Here is a 20912-nt window from a genome sequence, read left to right on the forward strand (position 1 = left end):
CACACAATCTCAGATTCATCTATTCAACCAACACAAAGAACTTCAAAGAGTGCCCCAAAGTTTCTACTGGAGAGTTAGGACGAAAATGTGTGCCAACCCCTATGCATAAGTCCACAAGGTCACGGAACTCGCAAGTTGATCACCAAAACATACACCAAGTGGATCACATGAATATCCCATTGTCATCATAGATAAGCACATGCAAGACATACATCAAGTGTTCTCAAATCCTTAAAGACTCAATCCGATAAGATAACTTCAAAGGGAAAACTCAATTCATCATAAGAGAGTAGAGGGGGAGAAACATCATAAGATCCAACTATTATAGCAAAGCTCGCGATACATCAAGATCGTGCCAAATCAAGAACACGAGAGAGAGAGAGAGATCAAACACATAGCTACGGGTACATACCCTTAGCCCCGAGGGTGAACTACTCCCTCCTCATCATGGAGAGCGCCAGGATGATGAAGATGGCCACCGGAGAGGGATTCCCCCCTCCGGCAGTTTGCTGGAACGGGTCTAGATTGGTTTTTGGTGGCTACGGAGGCTTCTGGAGGTGGAACTCCTGATCTAGGTTATTTTCTGGAGGTTTCCGTATTTATAGGAATTTTTGGCATCGGTCTCACGTCAGGGGGGTCTCCGAGTCGTCCACGAGGGTGGAGGGTGCGCCCACCCCCTGGGCTCGCCCTCCTATCTCATGGACGGCTCGGGACTCTTCTGGCCCAACTATTTTACTCCGAGGGCTTCTTTTGGTCTATAAGAAATCATCAAAAATTGACACGCCAATTGGACTCCGTTTGGTATTCCTTTTCTGTAAAACTCAAAAACAAGGAAAAAACAGAAACTGGCACTGGGCTCTAGGTTAATGTAACGCCCTCGATGCGGCTATATCTCCCACGTGTTGAAGCACGACTTAGAGGCATAACTGCATTGAAAGAAATGTCGCAAGTGAGGTAATCTTCACACAACCCATGTAATACATAAGGGAAAGAGATACATAGTTGGCTTACAATCGCCACTTCACACAAATACATGAATAAAGCATTACATCAGCCAAATACACACAAGGTCCGACTACGGAACCAAAATAAAAGAAGACTACCCCAAAGGCTACACAGATCCCCGATCGACCCCAACTGGGCTCCACAACTGATCGACTAGAACGAAAACAACACAAAGGAGAAGATCTTCAACGAGCTCCTCCTTGAGCTCGATTGCGTCATCTTCTCGGTATCCTCGGCACCTGCAAGCTGGTTTTGGAAGTATCTGTGAGTCACGGGGACTCAGCAATCTTACAGCTTCGCGATCAAGACTATTTAAGCTTATAGGTAGGGTAAAAGGTATGAGGTGGAGCTGCAGCAAGCGACTAGCATATATGGTGGCTAACATACGCAAATGAGAGTGAGAAGAGAAGGCAAGGCACGGTCGAGAAAACTATGATCAAGAAGTGATCCTAGACTACTTACGTCAAGCATAACTCCAACACCGTGTTCACTTCCCGGACCCCGCCGAGAAGAGACCATCACGGTAACACACACGGTTGATGTATTTTAATTAAGGTCAACTTCAGGTTTTCTACATCCGGACATTAACAAATTCCCATCTGCCCATAACCGGGGGCACGGCTTTCGAAAGTTCAAAACCCTGCAGGGGTGTCCCAACTTAGCACATAACAAGCTCTCATGGTCAACGAAGGATATTCCTTCTAGCGGGAAGACCCGATCAGGCTCGGAATCCCGGTTACAAGACATTTCGACAATGGTAAAACAAGACCAGCAAAGCCACCCAGATGTGCTGACAAATCCCGATAGGAGCTGCACATATCTCGTTCTCAGGGCACACCGGATGAGCAAGACATCGGGTGGGCCAGCCCAGAGTTGCCCCTGGTAGCTCTGGACATCGCTCAGTTGGACCGACACTCAGAGGAGCACTGGCCCGGGGGGGTATAATAAAGATGACCCTTGGGCAGGCCTACCCAAGGGAAAGAAAAAGGCTAGGTGGCGAATGATAAAACCAATGTTGGGCCTTGCTGGAAGAGTTTTATTCAAGGCGAACTGTCGAGGGGTTCCCATTATAACCCAACCGCGTAAGGAATGCAAAATCCGGGAACATAACACCGATATGACGGAAACTAGGGCGGCAAGAGTGGAACAAAACACCAGGCATAAGGCCAAGCCTTCCACCCTTTACCAAGTATATAGATGCATTAATTAAATAAGAGATATTGTGATATCCCAACAAGTAAAACATGTTCCAACAAGGAACAACATCTCCATGTTCCAACAAGGAACAAACTTCAATCTTCACCTGCAACTAACAACACTATAAGAGGGGCTGAGCAAAGCGGTAACATAGACAAACAACGGTTTGCTAGGACAAGGTGGGTTAGAGGCTTGGTTTCACGATATGGGAGGCATGATAAGCAAGTGGTAGGTATCGCATCATAGGCATAGCAAAAGAGGTAGCAACTAGCAAGCAAAGATAGAAGTTATTTCGAGGGTATGGTCATCTTGCCTGAAATCCCGCAAGGAAGAAGAATGAGTCAATGAAGAAGACAAACAGGTGTAGTCGAACGGGTCTTCACGAATGCGATTTTAACGGAACCAACCCGAAGAAGCAACACCGGAAAAAAGCACACAACATAGTAAACAACCAACACATGAACATGGTATGATATGCGGGATGCGGTATGCGATGCATATGCATGATTTGACAAGGAATGATTGAACCTGGCCTCAACTTGGAAACCCAAGAGTGCCACTGGAAAGATCACCGGAATCGGATGCACGGTTTGGAAATGGCAAGCAAAACAAATATGGCATCGGTCTACGATAATCAGCAAGTAGCCAACTAAATGCACCAAGATAAATATACTACAACACTCAAACATGGCAACAAAATACATGGCAGGGATCCACTCATAATGCTTGACAAAAGGTGAACACTGAGCTACGGCTAATTCACTCATTAACAGGTTCAAACAAGCATGGCAAAAGAGCAAATGATAAACAGGTTTCAGACCTAGTGAAATTAACACAAGCTTGGAATTTCAGATCAGGTAGCACACTTTGGAGCATGAAAACTATATGCTACAGGAAGTTAACATGGCCAAGAAAGGCATGGAATGGAGATACTCAAAGAGCTTAACAAAAGTCCCTTAGTGACCTTGAGCCAAAAGGGATCAGAAAATACAATTGCAAGCATGTGAACATGGCAGAAACATAAACAGATCTCAGACTTAGAGAAAAACTGGAGCATGCAAATATCTTAACGAGTAGGCATGTTCACGAGCTCGATGTAGTCACTACAGAGCATGGCATGACAATCTAAGCATACATCCATCAATAATACACATTATATAAGCTAGACATGGCAAGAACAACAACATAGCATGCACGGATCAACAACAACATCTTCGGCGAAATCGCTAACAAGTAGACAATCTGCCAGGAATTACGAAATAGCAAAAGTAGAGCTCGATTGACTCAAGCTAGGGTGCTCCATAATTGCAAACAAATACATGGATGGATAGAGCACCACAATATTAATAAATAATCCTTAATGATCATCCTCAAAAGAGGCACGAATCACTAGTAAACAACATGAACATATGGCATATTGATAAAAACAGATCAAGGACTTAGAGAAATTCTAAGTCCCTGAAATCAGCATTAACGAATGCACTACTTTGCAAGCTTGTGCTAGTCACCGCATATGTCACAAAAATACATGGATAGCACCTCTGTAAAGATGGCAAAGCATATAGCAAAACTCATGTAGAGCTTAGGATCATATCATGCACACATTAAACATGGCAAAAATGACAAATAGCTATTTGGTGCAGCAGATCTGACAATTAACTCAAATAGCTCTCTTCCAACAGCATTTCAGGCACCAAGATGAGCTCAAATGAAAATGATGCAATGAGATAAAATTATGTACTCTCAGAGACGAACATTTTGATATGCTACATGCACAAATCGGAGGTACAGATGCAAAGTTGTGACATGAAGAACATGGGCATTTGAATCTGGAAATTTCGGGGACTTAGTAGAAATTATACCCTCCGAGAAGGTCAACGGGACGAAACGGTGCGGGATGGCGAGATACAGGCGCGGGCCTGGAGTGTTTGGTTCGGAGAGCTGGTGGATCTCATACACCCAGATACCTGGACCGGATCTGGACCGGACTCCGGCGATGGGCCGGCGACGGCTCCGGTGGAGAGGCACGGCGAGCGGCGCGCCGGTGGACGACACCGGCGAGGCGGCGGATGGCACCGGTGATCGGAGACGAGCGGGGCGGCGCGGATGAAGGCGGCGGCACCGGCGACATCGGGCGGTGGCGCGGCGGTGCACCGGCGAGGTGAGGCGGCCGACGTACGGCTCCTGTGATAGCGAGCGATGCGCCGACGAGAGGCGCGGCCGCGGGATCCGGCAGGCGCGGGCGGAGCCGGGCGGCGCGGGCGGAGCCAGGCGGCTCGGACGCTCGGCCAGGCGGCGGCGGATCTGGTCCCGCGCGGGCCCGATTTGGGTTCCGCGGGCCGGCGGCGGGGCTGAGAAGAGAGAGAGCGGCGGGTGATGAGGTGGCACAGCCGGATTCGTCGGTGGCGGCGGCTGGACATGTCCGGGCGTGGTGGAGATTTCGTCCGAGCGCAAGGTAGAGGAAGGCTAGGGTTTGGACTACGCGAAAATTCGGGAAGAGCCACATATTTATAGGTAAAGGGATCTAGGAGAGTCCAAATGAGGTGCGGTTTTCGGCCACGCGATCGTGATCGAACGACCGAGAATATGCAGAGGGTTTAGGTGGGTTTTGGGCCACTTTGGAGGGGGTGTTGGGCTGCAACACACACGAGGCCTTCTCGGTCCCTCTATTAACCGTTGGAGTATCAAACGAAGTCCAAATGGCACGAAAGTTGACAGGCGGTCTACCGGTAGTAAACCAAGGCCGCATGACAAGTCTTGGTCCAATCCGAAAACGTTTAACACCCGCACATGAAAAGAGGTAGAAAAGGACACCGGGTGACATCGGAGCGCTGGATTGCAAAACGGACAACGGGGAAAATGCTCGGATGCATGAGACGAACATGTATGCAAAAGAAATGCACATGATGACATGATATGCAATGCATGACACGCAAGCAAAGACAAGGCAACAACAGCGAATAACTGGACGACACCTGGCACATCGGTCTCGGGGCGTTACAGTTAATAGGTTAGTCCCAAAAATCATATAAAATAGCATATAAATGCATATAAAACATCCTAGATGTATAATATAATAGAATGGAACAACAAAAAATTATAGATACATTGGAGACGTATCATGCAGCAATGAGGATAATCCTCAGATCACGGACCTAGTCCGCATCATTGCTACTATCATCTTTCAACTTATTTTTCTCTAGGAGCATATCAAAAATAAACGGTGAGCTACATCGCAAGCTATTGATCTACAACATAGATATGCTAATACTATCAGGACAAAGTTCATGATAAATCAAGTTCAATTAATCATATTACTTAAGAACTCCCACTTAGATAGACATCTCTCTAGTCATCTAAATGATCACGTGATCCATATCAACTAAACCATGTCTGATCATCATGTGAGATGTAGTAGTTTTCAATGGTGAACATCACTATGTTGATCATATCTACTATATGATTCACGTTCGACCTTTCGGTCTCAGTGTTCCGAGGCCATATCTGCATATGCTAGGTTCCTCAAGTTTATCCTGAGTATTCCGCGTGTGCAAAACTGGCTTGCACCCGTTGTATGTGAACGTAGAGCTTATCACACCCGATCATCACGTGGTGTCTCGGCACGACGAACTGTAGCAACGATGCATACTCAGGGAGAACACTTATACCTTGAAATTTAGTGAGGGGTTATCTTATAATGCTACCACCGTACTAAGCAAAATAAGATGCATAAAAGATAAACATCACATGCAATCAAAGTATGTGACATGATATGGCCATCATCATCTTCTGCGTTTGATCTCCATCTCCAAGGTACCGTCATGATCTGCATTGTTACCGGCATGACGCCATGATCTCCATCATCTTGATCTCTATCAACAAGTGTCACATGGTCGTCTTGCCAACTATTGCTTTTGCAACTATTGCTATCGCATAGCGATAAAGTAAAGCAATTATATGGCGCTTGCATCTTATGCAATAAAGAGACAACCATAAGGCTTCTGCCAGTAGCCAATAACTTTAACAAAACATGATCATCTCATACAACAATTTATATCTCATCATGTCTTGACCATATCACATCACAACATGCCCTGCAAAAACAAGTTAGATGTCCTCTACTTTGTGGTTGCAAGTTTTACGTGGCTGCTATGGGCTTCTAGCAAGAACCGTTCTTACCTACCCATCAAAACCACAATGTTTTTTTGTCAAGTGTGCTGTTTTAACCTTCAACAAGGATTGTGCATAGTCAAACTCGACTCAACTAAAGTTGGAGAAATAGACACCCGCTAGCCACCTGTGTGCAAAGCACGTCGGTAGAACCAGTCTCATGAACGCGGTCATGTAATGTCGGTCCGGGCCGCTTCATCCAACAATACCGCCGAATCAAAGTAGACATTGCTGGTAAGCAGTATGACTATTATCGCCTGATAACCCACAAGTATAGGGGATCACAACAGTTTTCGAGGGTAGAGTATTCAACCCAAATTTATAGAGTTGACACAAGGGGAGCCAAAGAATATTTGAAGGTATTAGCAGCTGAGTTGTCAATTCAACCACAACTGGAGATTAATTACATGCAGAAATGTGATTAGTAGCAAAATAGTTTAATCGTTTTGATGATAGTGACAGTAGCAACGGTAACAGTAACAATGATAGCAGTAATTTGTAGCAAGTGTAACAGCGATGATAGCAATAGTAATGCAGCAAGATCAATAAGGATAAATTCGTAGGCATTGGATCGGTGACTTGTTGGATGATATTCATCATGTGAAAGTTATAACCTAGGGTGATACGGCACTAGCTCTAGTTCATCGATATAATGTAGGCATGTATTCCGTAAATAGTCATACATGCTTTATTAAAAGAACTTGCATGACATCTTTTGTCCTACCCTCCCGTGGCAGTGGGGTCCATATTGGATACTAAGGGATATTAAGGCCTCCTTTTAATAGAGAACCGGAACAAAGATTAACACATAGTGAATACATGAACTCCTCAAACTACGGTCATCACCGGGAGTGGGCCCGGTTGTTGTCACTCCGGGGTTGTCGGATCATAACCGTAGTAGGTGACTATAACTTGCAAGATCGGATCTAAAACATGGATATAATGATGAATTCATAAACGGTTCAGATCTGAAATCATGGCACCCGGGCCCAAAGTGACAAGCATTAAGCATGGCAAAAACATAGCAACATCAATCTAAGAACATAGTGGATACTAGGGATCAGGCCCTAACAAAACTAACTCGATTACATGATGAGTCTCATCCAACTCCTCACTGACCAGCGAGCCCACGAAGGAATTACTCACTCCCGATGGGGAGCATCATGGAATTGGCGATGGAGAAGGGTTGGTGATGACGAAGAACAAAGATCCCCCTCTCCGGAGGCCCAAACGGGCTCCAGATCTGCCCTCCAAAGGAAGAACAGGGCTTAGCAGCGGCTCCGTCTTGTGGATCGCGATAATTATGTCTCCCTAATTTTTTCTGGAATAATGTGATTTTATAGTATCAGGGGGGTCATCAGCGGGGCCACCAGGTGGGTACAACCCACCTGGGCGCGCCAGGAGAGGGGGGGCGTGCCCTGGTGGTTTGTGCCCACCCAGGGGCCTCTCTCCGGTGGGTCTTGGCTCTAGAAATTCTTATTATTGGTATAAAAAATCCTCAAAAAGTTTCGTTCCATTCCGAGAACTTTTATTTCTGCACAAAAACAATACCATGGTAGTTCTGCTGAAAACAGCGTCAGTACGGGGTTAGTTTCATTCAAATCATGCAAATTAGAGTCCAAAACAAGAGGAAAAACGTGAGAAAAAGTAGATATGTTGGAGACGTGTCAACTCCCCCAAGCTTAAGCCTTTGCTTGTCCTCAAGCAATTCAGTTGATAAACTAAAAGAGAGAAAGAAAAACTTTTACGAACTGTTTTGCTCTTGTTTGCATAAATAAGCTTAAACAACACCCAGGTTTTCAGCCTACATTATAAATAACCATGTCAACAATAACTCCTAAAGATTATGATGATTCATATCAATTACATAATCAACTAGAGAGCAATAATAAGATATCTCAAACAGCAACACGTTGTCAAAACAACCATGATATAATATGACAATAATGGTATCTCGCTAGCCCTTTCTGAGACTACAAAACATAAATGTAGAGCACCTCCGAAATTCAAGCAGCGACTAACCATTGTAATTCATGGTAGAAAAGATCCAGTCACGATGAACCCAACATTAGCTATACACAATGCATAAATCATGACCGCTGTGCTCTACTCAGTTTCTGGCGCTTGTTTATAGAAGGTGATGACACAACATAAAAGTAAATAAATAGTCCCTTCGCAGAAGGAAGTAGTGATTTGCAGAGGTGCTAGAGCTCAATTTTTTAAAGCAGAGATAAATGAAATTTTGAGACATCACTACAGGAATCAGCTACTTTGCCGTCCGCCACGGCAGACGGCAAAGGCATGAACGGCGGACGGCAAAGGCCTTTGCCGTCAGCCGCGGACGGCAAAAGGCTCCGGCAAAGTAGGCTTCGGTAAACATCTACTTTGCCGTCTGCTACTGATGGCAAAGTCTTTGCCGTCCGCCGCAGACGGCAAAGAGAGCGCGGCAGACGGCAAAGAAGGCGGACGGCAATAATTGCGCTGCCAGTCCGTTAAGTGGCTAACGGCAGGCCTTTGCTGTCCGCCGCTGACGGCAAACTTTCTAGTGTCTTTGCCGTCCGCCGTATGATGTCATCTACACGTCACTACATGGCAGGTTCTTTGCCGTCTGCCACTGATGGCAAAGTCTTTGCCGTCTGCCACTGTAGGCAAACTGACCAAACGGGTCAGCTCCCAGGAAGCACAGCTGGATGCCACGTGCCTTCTTTGCCGTCCACGGCAGACGGCAAAGAGCCCGTTGCCGTCGGTGGCAGACGGCAAAGAGCCTGCATATTGGCTCTTTTATCTGTTTTTTATTAAATCCAACAATTTTCATCACAAATATAGATGACATATATAGATATATTTCAAAAGGCCATTACAGAGCAAATATATAAGATATTCAACACATAACTTCATCATCCAACCATATATATTACATGCATAGTTCCATCATACATAACAAGTTCAATGATACAAAAGAAACAGAGAAAGGGATAAGGAGCACTCCATCTATGCAACCTTTCGTCAAGTGAATGATCTCTGCAAAATGAAAAATAAGAAAGTTAGAACAAGAAGAGTAGAACAAGAAGAAGAGTAGAACAAGAAGAAGAGTAGAACAAGAAGAAGAGTAGAACAAGAAGAGTAGAACAAGAAGAAGACTAGAACAAGAAGAGTATGTCATTTATGAGCTAACTTACATGAAATGGATCACATATGAGCTAACTAAGTTGAAATGGGTCGTTTATGAGCTAGCTAAGGTGAAATGGATCATTTATGAGCTAACTTAGTTGAAATGGGTCGTTTATGAGCTAACTAAGGTCAAATGGATCGTTTTTCAGGTAACTAAGGTGAAATGGATCTTTTTTAGCTAACTTAGATGAAATGGATCATTTATGAGCTAACTTAGTTGAAATGGATCGTTTTTGAGCTAACTTAGGTGAAATGGATCATTTATGAGCTAATTTAGTTGAAATGGATCTTTTTGAGCTAACTTAGGTGAAATGGATCATTTAAGAGCTAATTTAGGTGAAATGGATCGTTTTTTAGGTAACATCCGCCGCGTCCTCCTCGTATCCCTCCTCACACCTGTAGAATGTCTGCAATCAAATGAGACAATATTGATTAGTACAATTAATAACTAGCTAGTTGAAGATTTTTAAATGTGTAAAGGAGAAATTACCCAGAACTTTCTGATCACCATGTCTGCCCTCGTGTTGCACACAACACCGTCGATAATCTCATCCGGCGGGGCCAGGGCAGCCACGTAGTGCTCCCAGCTCAATCCAAGCTCTGGAAGCCGACCCTCACCAGGCAACGTGACAAACCCCGGGAAGTTTTGCCGGCAAAGAACTCCAAGGACGGAGTTGGGCCGACGGACACTATGATGGTGGTCCCAACCCCTGTAGCATGACAAGGCCAACGCATTAGTTATTTGAAAAAACGTGAATGCACAAGGTACAAAAATATTAAATGCACTTACGTACCTCTCCCCATCAGGGAAAATCAACCACCTCTGCTCGCGGGTCACCGGCACGGACGGGAGCCGTGTAGCACCATGCTGGTGGACGGTGCCCCCCTCCTCCTCAAGATCAGTCGGCTCCCCGCCATCATCAGCATGGCCACTCGGCTCCTCGGGCTGATCCGGCCAGGTACCCCATCCGGACGTGTGCTCCTCTGGGGTCACGCGAGCCGAACTCTCATGGGCCGAAGGCTAGTCGACCCGAGGCTCGTGGGCCCAAGACCCGTGGACCGGAGGCTCATGGACCGGAGTCCATGTAGCCTCCTTCTCGGACGAGTCCACCCTAGCAGTCACGTGCTCGGGTGAAATGGCTGGGGGTGGCGGCGAGGAAGGCGCCGTAGCAGTCACCCTACCTCCTCTCCCACGACCACGTGCCCCACCTCCTCTCTTCCTACCTCGTCCCCTGCTGGGCACCGCGGTCGACGAAGAAGGGCCCGGCGGTGTGGCCATACTGTCCAGCAACGCTCGGCCGAGAGGTGCGTCTGGAATGGAAGACCTTAGACCACGCTCCTGACCAGCGCCCACCATCTTTCAACACCTGCCATGACAAACAGTAAACGAAATTAGTACAACATAAAAAAAGACCGACATGAATAATAATATGTGTATCACTTAAGTGTATCATCATCAAGTACAACATAAAAAAATGTAATACCTGACACTACTAATAATCTCGATCAGTATCATCAATAAATGCATAATCATCATCATCACTATAATCAATGACGGGCTCATAGGGTTCATTGGCATCAACATGTGCAAGGCCACCTTGACGTAATCGGTCAAGCATTGACAGGTCATCCGCAGCAGTAACCTCTTCTTGTTCCGGCTCTTCTTGTTCCTCCTCTGGGGTGATGTCGGATTCATTGTCGCTGTCTACTTCAATGTTTTGGGATGAAGTATAGCGGTTCTTGAAACGCTTTTTGGAAAGACGTGTCTCTTGGAAGAATTCTCCTTCATTTGTGTCTGGGTTAATGTGAGGTTCATAATCCTCTTCCTTTGGGGGAGAAAGTCTAGCACGTGGCGGCACTTCATAAACGACATCCCAACCTTTCAGATTTGGATTAGTTTGGTAGGCCCATGGTAGATAGAATACTTGGGTCGCCTGTTGAGCCATAATATAGACATCAGGAACATCTAAATGAGTGCTTTGGTTGATTTCAACTAGCCCTACATGTTCATGAGTCCTTCTAGTCTCCTTCGGCTGAAACCAATAACATTTGAAGACTACGACATTCGGTGGATTTTCACCATAGAACAGAAGTTCATAAATTGCTTCAACTCTCCCATAATACTCGGTACCTCCTTCGCCGATAGCAGATACACAACAATTTGTTGCCTTTTGGTCGGCCATAGATAGCTCTTTGCCATAGGTACGAAAGCGATACCCGTTGATGTCGTACTTGTGACCTTATAGTCAAAACCATTAGCGACTTGTCTCAATTCGGCGTCCATAGACTCTGAATTAGCCTACAAGTTTAATATGAAAGGATTGTTGCATTATGCACAAATTAGCGAATGATATGAAATTGTCTAATAGAAATTACCGTTTGTTTGAACCAAGAGATGAAACCGGGATAGCCACCTCCTTGCTTTGCGAGAAGCTCATACTCTTCGACGGAATCCTTTTGGATCTCCGCTCCATACGAGAATATGGTGACGTATCGACTGTATGACATATCCAGGAATAAGAGTAGTTCAAAGGAAATAGAAGTTGCGAAACAATGTACTGAGAACTTACTCGATGTACGGCCGCACTTCTATCAGGTTGTTGAAGATATACAACGAAATGGTCCGCCATTCTTCGTTATCCAAAGATACTAGATGTGAAACACTAGCTGGTGCGAGATTCCCTTTGAATAGGCTGAGGTTGGATCCACCATTTTTAGGCTCGTCAGCATTGTACCGAGGCTTCGGATTATGCAAATGACGATTTTTGGCTTCGTAGTGCGCTGTTACGAAGTTTGCCGCCTCCTCTGTGATGAATGCCTCAGCCATCGATGCTTCAATTCTACATTTATTTTTACATTTTCTCGAAGCGTCTTCTACATCCTCTCAGTTGGGTAGCACCAACGATTTTGCACGGGCCCCCCCAATCTTGCCTCTGTCGGGAGATGCAAAATCAAATGCTGCATTGGATTAAAGAAGCCCGGTGGAAAGATCTTCTCTAACTTGCAGATCAACTCCGGCGCCAACTCTTCCATTTCTTCTAGCACGCCAGGCGATAGTTCTTTCGCACAAAGAACACGGAAGAAATAGCTGAGTTCTGCCAGTACTAGCCATTCATCCTCAGGGATGAAGCCACGCAACATCACCGGCATTACCCGCTCAATCCATATGTGCCAATCATGACTCATGAGATCAAATATCTTCAGTTTATCAAGATTCGCTCCCCTTTTTAGATTCGCTGCATACCCATCGGGGAACATCAACTGCTGTTGCACCCACAAGAGAATTTCCCTCATAGCTGGCCTTCCAAGATTGAACCATGCCTTTGGCTTCGTCCAGTTCTGCTTTCCTTTCGGTTCTTTCATGTTTTGTAACGGCCTATCACATAGCGCCTCCAGATCGACTCTAGCCTTAGTATTATCCTTTGACTTCCCATCTATGCCGAACAATGTACCAAAATTGCCTCGGCGATATTCTTCTCAGTGTGCACCACGTCGATGTTGTGTGGGCAAAGGAGGTCTTTGAAGTAAGGCAGATCCCATAAGCATGTTTTGTGAGTCCACGCATGCTTAGTATTATACCCCTTGAAGTACCCTGGACGTTGTGGATCTGGCTCGAGAGCGTTTAACTGATCCAGGGTCTGTTGGCCTGTCAATGCAGGTGGTGCAGAGTTTTTGACAACTCTACCCCTGATGAAGTTCTTCTTGTCTTTCCTGAACTTATGGCGAGGATCCAGGAACTGTCTATGCATGTCGAAGCAAGAAAACTTGCGACCGGCCTGAAGCCAACGAAACTCAAGAGCTCCCTTGCATGTGGGGCACGGGAACCTTCCATGCACACACTAGCCAACGAATAGCGCATACGCCGGCAAGTCATGCGTCGAGTACATGTACCAGACACGCATTATGAAGTTCCGTTTGCTAAAGGCGTCGTATGTCTTGAACCCGTTATCCCAGGCTTCTTGCAATTCGTCCTTAAGCGGCTGCATGTACACATTCATATTTTTGCCCGGATAGTTGGGTCCTGGAATTATCAACGTCAGGAAAATGTTCTTTCTTTGCATAATCTGTCCGGGGGGGAGATTGAGTGGAAAGACAAATACGGGCCAACAACTGTATTGGGCTGCCGTCATACCAAACACACTGAACCCATCCGTGCTAATGCCGACTCGAGGATGCCTCGGATCTGCCGCTTTGTCAGCATGTAATTCATCAAACTTTTTCCACGCAACACCATCCGATGTGTGTACCATCATCAGATTCCCATCTGCATCTAGTTCGGTTCTTTTGCCTGTTTTGTGCCATGTCATCTGTCTGGCCATCTCTTCGACCATGAAAAGACGTTGAAGTCTTGGTACGATTGGCATATACCGAAGAACACTAATGGGGATTTTGGTCTGTGTCTTCTCACCCATACCGTTATCTACCACAATATACCTGGAAGACTTGCAAATGGGACAATAGTTCAAGTCCGCATAGTCAAGCCTAAATAAGGCACATCCTTTCTCACAGGCATGTATCTTCTCATAGGGCATCTTCAGTGCACGGAGGATTTTGTCCGACTGGTACAGGTTTGCAGGCATTACATGGCCTTTGGGTAGAAAGCGTCCAAATACTGTCATAATTGCATCATAGCATTCTCTGCCCAAGTTGAACTGAGCCTTCAGAGCCATTACTTGTGAGATGGCATCCAACTGACAAAGCTCAGTGTGCTCGTGGAGCGGACGTTTCGAAGACTCCAACATTTCATTGAAGGCCTTTGCAGATTCCTCCATCTCCTCGTCTGAATCCCGAGCATCATCATAGCCTTGCACCATGTTTTCCATCCCGGTACCATGCTCGTCGGTGCGACGACGATCCACCTCAGCTCGGTCACGTTGGGCAGACTCACCATGAAATGTCCACATCGTATAATCGGGCGTAAAACCACTCTTCTGCAGGTGTTTGCCCATTTCAGCCTCTGTCTTCTTTTCCCAATTGCCGCACCGGAAACAGGGGCACCAGGTTTTCTTTTGGCCATTTGCAAATGCGGCTTGCACAAACCCCTTAGTTTTTGTGAACCATTCAGCGCTCCATTTGTTCTGACCAGTGTGATCGGTATACATCCAAGCACGGTCACTCATCTTGACTTTCAGAGCTACTGGACACACAACAATTATATATGTAATTCACCATGTATATATTCATTAGTTGATCTACTTTGTCAATTTTATTACGTCCATGCAACCTACACTCTAATAGGTAATGATAGGTCCTAATCCCACCCGTGTATGTGTAGATTGGGTTTATTTTCCCATGCTATGCTCCGGATCTGACGCAAAATTTCGGCAGCACCTCCCTGCTGTTCTCCTGATACACGTCTCTGCAATAAACAGAGAGGATGTGTACCCGGAGAACAACAGGGGAGGCACTGACGAAATATATGCGTCGGATCCGGAGTAAAGCATATGGAAAAACGAACCCAATCTACACATGCTCGGGCTGTCCATGGATAGCGTTGGACAATTCGGAAGAATCAAGGTTATAAATATGCAAATGCATGCATATTTATAACTATGACGCTTTCGAACGGGAGACACATATTGGTTACGCATACTGATGATTCAAGACACATATATAGCTAGCTATCAAGTTTCATCGGAATAGATCAAATAATTAATGGGGGAGGAGGACTTGTCATTTGTGCTCACCCACGAACGAAGGGGCAGAGCTCGTCAAACGCACGGCGAGGTCGTCGAACACCAAACCTCGCAGCGATGAAACAACTGCACATTTAAAACTACACGATCAACACAATTATATATGATGTTTTTCATAACAAAATCGAAAAATATATGACCTAACTAATAATTCACAAATATATGACCCCGTCGGCCTCTGGAAGGCCAAAGAACACCTTTCCGGGAGGTGTCGGTGGTCGGGGTGTCCTGTCGGTGTCGGGGTGCCGTGTCGGGGTCTTGGGGTCGGGGTGTCGGGTCGGGGTGCCGGGTCGGGGTCGGGGTGCCGTGTCGGTGTCGGGGTCGGGGTGTCGGGTCCGGCTCAGGGTCGGGGTGTCGGGGTCGGGGTCGGGGTCTCGGGGTCGGGGTGCCGTGTCAGTGTCGGGGTCGGGGTGTCGGGTCAGGCCTGGGGTCGGGGTCTCGGGGTCGGGGTGTCGGGTTGGGTGTCGGGTCGGGGTCGGGGTCTCGGGGTCGGGGTGTCGGGTCAGGCTCGGGGTCGGGGTCTCAGGGTCGGGGTGTCTGGTCGGGGTGCCGGGTCGGGGTCGGGGTGCCGTGTCGGTGTCGGGGTAAGGGTGGGTGTCGGGTCAGGCTCGGGGTCGGGGTGTCGGGGTCGGGGTCGGGGTGTCGGGGTCGGGGTCTAGGGGTCGGGGTGTCGTGTCGGGGTGCCGGGTCGGGGTCGGGGTGCCGTGTCGGGTCGGGGTTTTTTCCTCTTTTTTCCTTTTCTTCTTCTTCCTATTCTTCCTTTTCTTCCTTTTCTTCCTTTTCTTCCTTCTTCTTCTTCTTCTTCTTCTTCTTCTGTCCTTTTTCCTCTTCTTCTTCTCCTCCTCTCCTCTTTTTTCTTCTTCTTCTTCCTCTTCTTCTTTTTTCTTCTCCTCCTCCTCTTCTTCTTCTTCCTTTCCTTTTTCCTCTTCTTCTTCTCCTCCTCTCCTCTTTTTCTCTTCTTCTTCTTCTTTCCTCAAACTAAACTAAACCTAAAACTAAAACTAAAACTAAATCTAAACTAAACATAAACCTAAAACTAATAAAACAGAAAAAAGGAAAAAACTAAATCTAAACCTAAAACTGAACTAAAACTAAACCTAAAACTAAAACTAAAACTAAATCTAAACTAAAACTAAAAAAAGAAAAAAAACAGAAAAAAAAACAGAAAAAAGGAGGGGGGCTCACCTGGGGCAGGGCCGGTGGAGGAGGGGGGGCGGGGCGGTGGAGGAGCTGGCCGGGGCGCCGGGGCGGCCTGGGGCGGCGGGGGGCCGGGCCCGGGGCGGTGGGGCGCGGGGCGGCGGGGCGCCGGGGCGGCGGGGGGCCGGGGCGGCGTGGGGCCGGGGCGGGGGGGGCGACGGGGCGGCGGGGGCCCGGGGCGGCGGAGGGCCGGGGCGGCGGGGGCGACGGGGCGGCGGCGGCGGGGGCGAGAGGCGGCGGCGGGCGGCGGCGGCGGCGGCGGTGGGGTGGGAAGTGGTGGCGGGGCGAGGAGAGAACAGAGAGGGGCGGGGGGGTACGGGCCGTTAGATAGTGCCCTCTTTGCCGTCCGCCCCTCTTTGCTGTCCGCCCTTTTGCCTCTTTGCCGTTTGCTGGCAGACGGCAAAGAGGTGGGCCATTAAGTTTTTCCCAAACGGGCGGGGGGTGGGGGCCACCTCTCTCTTTGCCGTCTGCCAGCTGACGGCAAAGATTCTTTGCCGTCTGCTAGCGGACGGCAAAGATCTGGTGGACGGCAAAGAGCTTCTTTGCTGTCAGCTTGATCTTTGCCGTCTGCTTTTTGGTAGCTGATGGGAAAGAGCTTCTTTGCCGTCAGCTAGCAGACGGCAAAGAGCTGGCAGATGGCAAATTAGCTGATTCCAGTAGTGCATGCACCCTTCTCATTCACTTCACGACCATCAGTTATCAACATCTTCCATGCTAAGAAGGCTAGTGGTGGTTCCCAAGCGATAAAAGTAAAAGTTTACTCCCCCTCCACCATCAATCACACTCCACGGCTTGTCCGAAACAACGGGTGCCATCCATACCAACATCAGTCCCGGGGGAGTTTGGTTTAATTATTTGCATTTTTGAGTTCAGGACTGGGAATCCCTATTACCGCCCATTTCTTCGTGCGATGGCGAGTGAATAAACACTCAACCCGAGGATAACATGCTTAGCATGGAACATATCGACCACCTCCTGTCGTTCCATGAACGATCCAGGCACACAAAATGGATAATTTTTAGAAGTTTTTGGAGGTGGCATATGCAAATTTACTTAGGATGGCAGGGTAATACCGTATACAGGTAGGTATGGTGGACTCATCTGGAATAACTTTGGGTTCAAGGTTTTTGATGTACAAGCAGAATTCCCACTTAGTACAGGCGAAAGCTAGCAATTTAAGATTGGGAAGCGGCCAGCTAGAGCGCAACAACGATCATAACCAGGCATTATGCATAAGTAACATTAGACACTAGCATGAGTAGGATATGAACACCATGAACATTAATATTATAGAGACTATGCTGGTTTTGATTCAACTACATGAATGAACATGTACCAAGTCAAGCCACTCGAACATTCAGAGGAGGATACCATATCATCATACTACATCACAATCATTTTAACGCTATGTTGATATCCAAGATAAATCATTATCCACTCGCAGCTACTTATGCATGGCATGAGAAACTATAATCTCTAATTGTCATTGCAAACATGTTTAATCATAATGGGCTGAAGCCTGGATACTAGGTTAAACATATTTACACAGACAGAACAAGTCGAGTTCATACCAGTTTCTCCATGCCATGGCCAACTCATCGAATATCGTCATTATTGCCTTTCACTTGCACGACCGAATGATATGAAAATAATAATAGTGCAAGAGTACCATGGACTAAGTTGGAATCTGCAAACATTTTATTCAACAGGAGAAGACAAGGTAAAATGGGCTCTTATTAGTTCATCTATTATTCATATGAGAGCCACTCACCATTTTCATCGTGGTCTTCTCCTCGGTACAACTCGAATAAAAGAAAAGAAATTCAGAGAGACACACTGAAATATTTTTGGAGTTTTTGATTTTCTTCAACAAGCAAATAAAAAGCAAAAACGAGAAAAACTATTTATGCAGCAAAGCTCCCAACAAGCAAAAGAAGAACAAGGAAATCTTTTTGGACTTTCTTTTTAGTACTACTACTAAGCATGCATAGAAAGTAAATTACTACACCTAATTTTTTTTGGTTTTTCTAAAGTTTTTCAAACACACAAGAAGAAAGCAAGAAAAATAAATCTAAGCATGGATGATACAATGAAAAAGTGTGAACACCGACAAAGGGAATAAGTGGACATGAATGTAATGTCGGTGAGAGACACGTACTCCCCCAAGCTTAGGCTTTTGGCCTAACTTGGTAGTGAATCCGTAGCCTGGAGGGTAGTAGTCGGCATGGTAGCTCACGGAGGCTCTCGATGCGGAGGCCTCAGCATGCCGTGCCGCCAACACTGCTGCATTGTGAGCTTGGGCCTCGCTCTCAAGAACAAAATATCTTTCCTTGCTGTGATAATCAAAGAGAGCAGGCGCAGGAAAATATGTGTCCACAACATGTGATTGGTTAAACAACAAATTATAAGTGAAGTTATCAGCCCTCCCCTTGAGAATCTTATGGTCCTTTAAGGCATCAAAATCTAAATATCGAGTGGGTAGGATAGGGTCAAAGGGAAAAGGTGAAACACCCAGTTCTCGTGCTAAACGCGTGGCATAAATTCCCCCATAGAACCAGCCACTTCTGGCGTTATGCTGAAGTCTACATGCAACAATCGCTCCAAGGTTATAATTCCTTTCACCACTTAGAGCAGTGTGAATGAGGCTCAAGTCTGGCAAACAAAGTATGCTATAGTCTTGCTTGCCTACTGTGCACTTCCCGTTAAATAATGCATAATACTGGATTGCGGGAAAGTGAACACTTTTTATTCTTCCTTGTCTCACTCCTCTATTTTCACCATAACAAAGGCTAGTCGGTCTCATACTCAGCCTTTGTTGGCTCATCAAGCCAACCCCAAAATGGAAGTTCGCAATGGTAAGAAAAATTTTCTAGTGGAATAGTAAATGGTTCATCATAAAGCATAAACGACACCCTAGACGCATGTGGAAAATATTTATATCCTTTGACAAATGATTCAGTGAGAAGATGGCACTGTTCACACTTATATGAGAGGTAGGGACAGAGACCGGCATTGTGAACATATTGCTCAAATTCCTCCTTGATGCCCGCCTACATCATATACTCATCGCAAGGCCATAAGCAGGTTTTGGTGGCTGCATCTCACGTTCAACTTTCACTTGGTTCAACGTAAGACCGACGGGTAGAACTGTCACTAGAGGATGCCCCCGAGGATCGTCTCCTCGAAGAACTCCTTCCAAATAGGTTCATCATGTCCGCGTACAATTTTCTAAAAAAATTTGGAGTGACAAAAATTTGTAAGATTGATAGCAACTACTCATAGGGATACATAGAGGCCATAACAAGCATTCAAACAACTTAGAACACTAAGAATTCAACATGCAAGCACATCTACAGCAGCACCAAGAGTAGCTAATTATTCAAAGTATAAGCAACTAAAACAAAAGCTAATTAGACAAATGATGGAGTCACATACCAAGAAACAATCCCCCGAATCAGTTTCGGAAGCGGAGCTTCGAGCAAAGGGATCGAAATCCGCGGGTTTGAGCTCAAGAACACGGGAGAGAGAGCAATGGGGGATTTTTTCTGGAGGTAAGTGATGATGTGGTATGAAGAGATAAGTGAGGGGGCCCACGTGGGGACCACAACCCCCAGGGTTTGCCAGGGGGTGCTGGCGTGCCCAGGTGGGTTGTGCCCACCTGGTGCACCCCCCTCTGGTTATTTTTTCACCAAAAATTCTTAAATATTCAGGAAAAAATCATATAAAATTTTCACGGTGTTCTGAGAACTTTTATTTTTGTGTCATTTTTTATTGCACGGGAAATTCGGAAAACAGACAAAACATGGCATTTTATTTTATTTAACTAATAAAAATAGAGAATAAAAAGTAGGGACGGAAAGTAGTGCTTACTAAATTCATCAACTTCGTTCCGTTCAATAATGATTCATTAATAAGGTTGATCAAGTCTTATTAACAACCACTTTCGATTAGCATGAAACCGAAGAACTTCCGTAAATCACTAAGTTACCTCAGTGGGGATATGCATTTCCCCAAAAATAAGAATTTCATATTTCTTTTGACAGTAGGTAGAGGTATTTGAAAACTTCCAATAGTGATTGTCGGAGATTTTTCAATAACATTAATACCATTCACTTGGAATTGTTTCTTCGAAAAGTGCATCGTATGCTCATTACCATTGATATGAAAAGTGACCTTGCTTTTATTCCAATCAATAACAGCCCCTGAAGTATTCAAGAAGGGTCTACCAAGGATAATCGACATGCTGTCGTCCTCGGGGATCTCAAGTATAACAAAGTCAGTCAAAATAGTAACATTAGCAACAACAACAGGCACATCCTCACAGATACCGATAGGTATGGCAGTTGATATGTCAGTCATTTGCAAAGATATTTCAATAGGTGTGAGTTTATTCAAGTCAAGTCTTTTATATAAAGAGAAAGTCATAACACTAACACCAGCTCCTAAATCACACAAAGCAGTTTTCACATAATTCTT

General features: G+C 45.9%; 1 protein-coding gene across 1 annotated transcript in view; it reads right to left on the minus strand.

Annotated features, from left to right (window-relative positions):
* Positions 1 to 3945: 3945 nt before the first annotated feature.
* LOC147979902 (uncharacterized) overlaps positions 3946 to 20912 on the minus strand; it is a 29444-nt gene continuing 12477 nt past the window's right edge. The window contains exon 2 of the mRNA XM_087515387.1: positions 3946 to 4553. Within this exon, the coding sequence (XP_087371513.1) occupies positions 3946 to 4553 (608 nt within the window). The remainder of the gene's footprint in view (positions 4554 to 20912) is intronic.

Source organism: Triticum urartu, chromosome 3A (assembly GCF_056163025.1).
Source record: "Triticum urartu cultivar PI428250 chromosome 3A, HENAU_Tu73, whole genome shotgun sequence".
Classification (NCBI taxonomy): domain Eukaryota; kingdom Viridiplantae; phylum Streptophyta; class Magnoliopsida; order Poales; family Poaceae; genus Triticum; species Triticum urartu.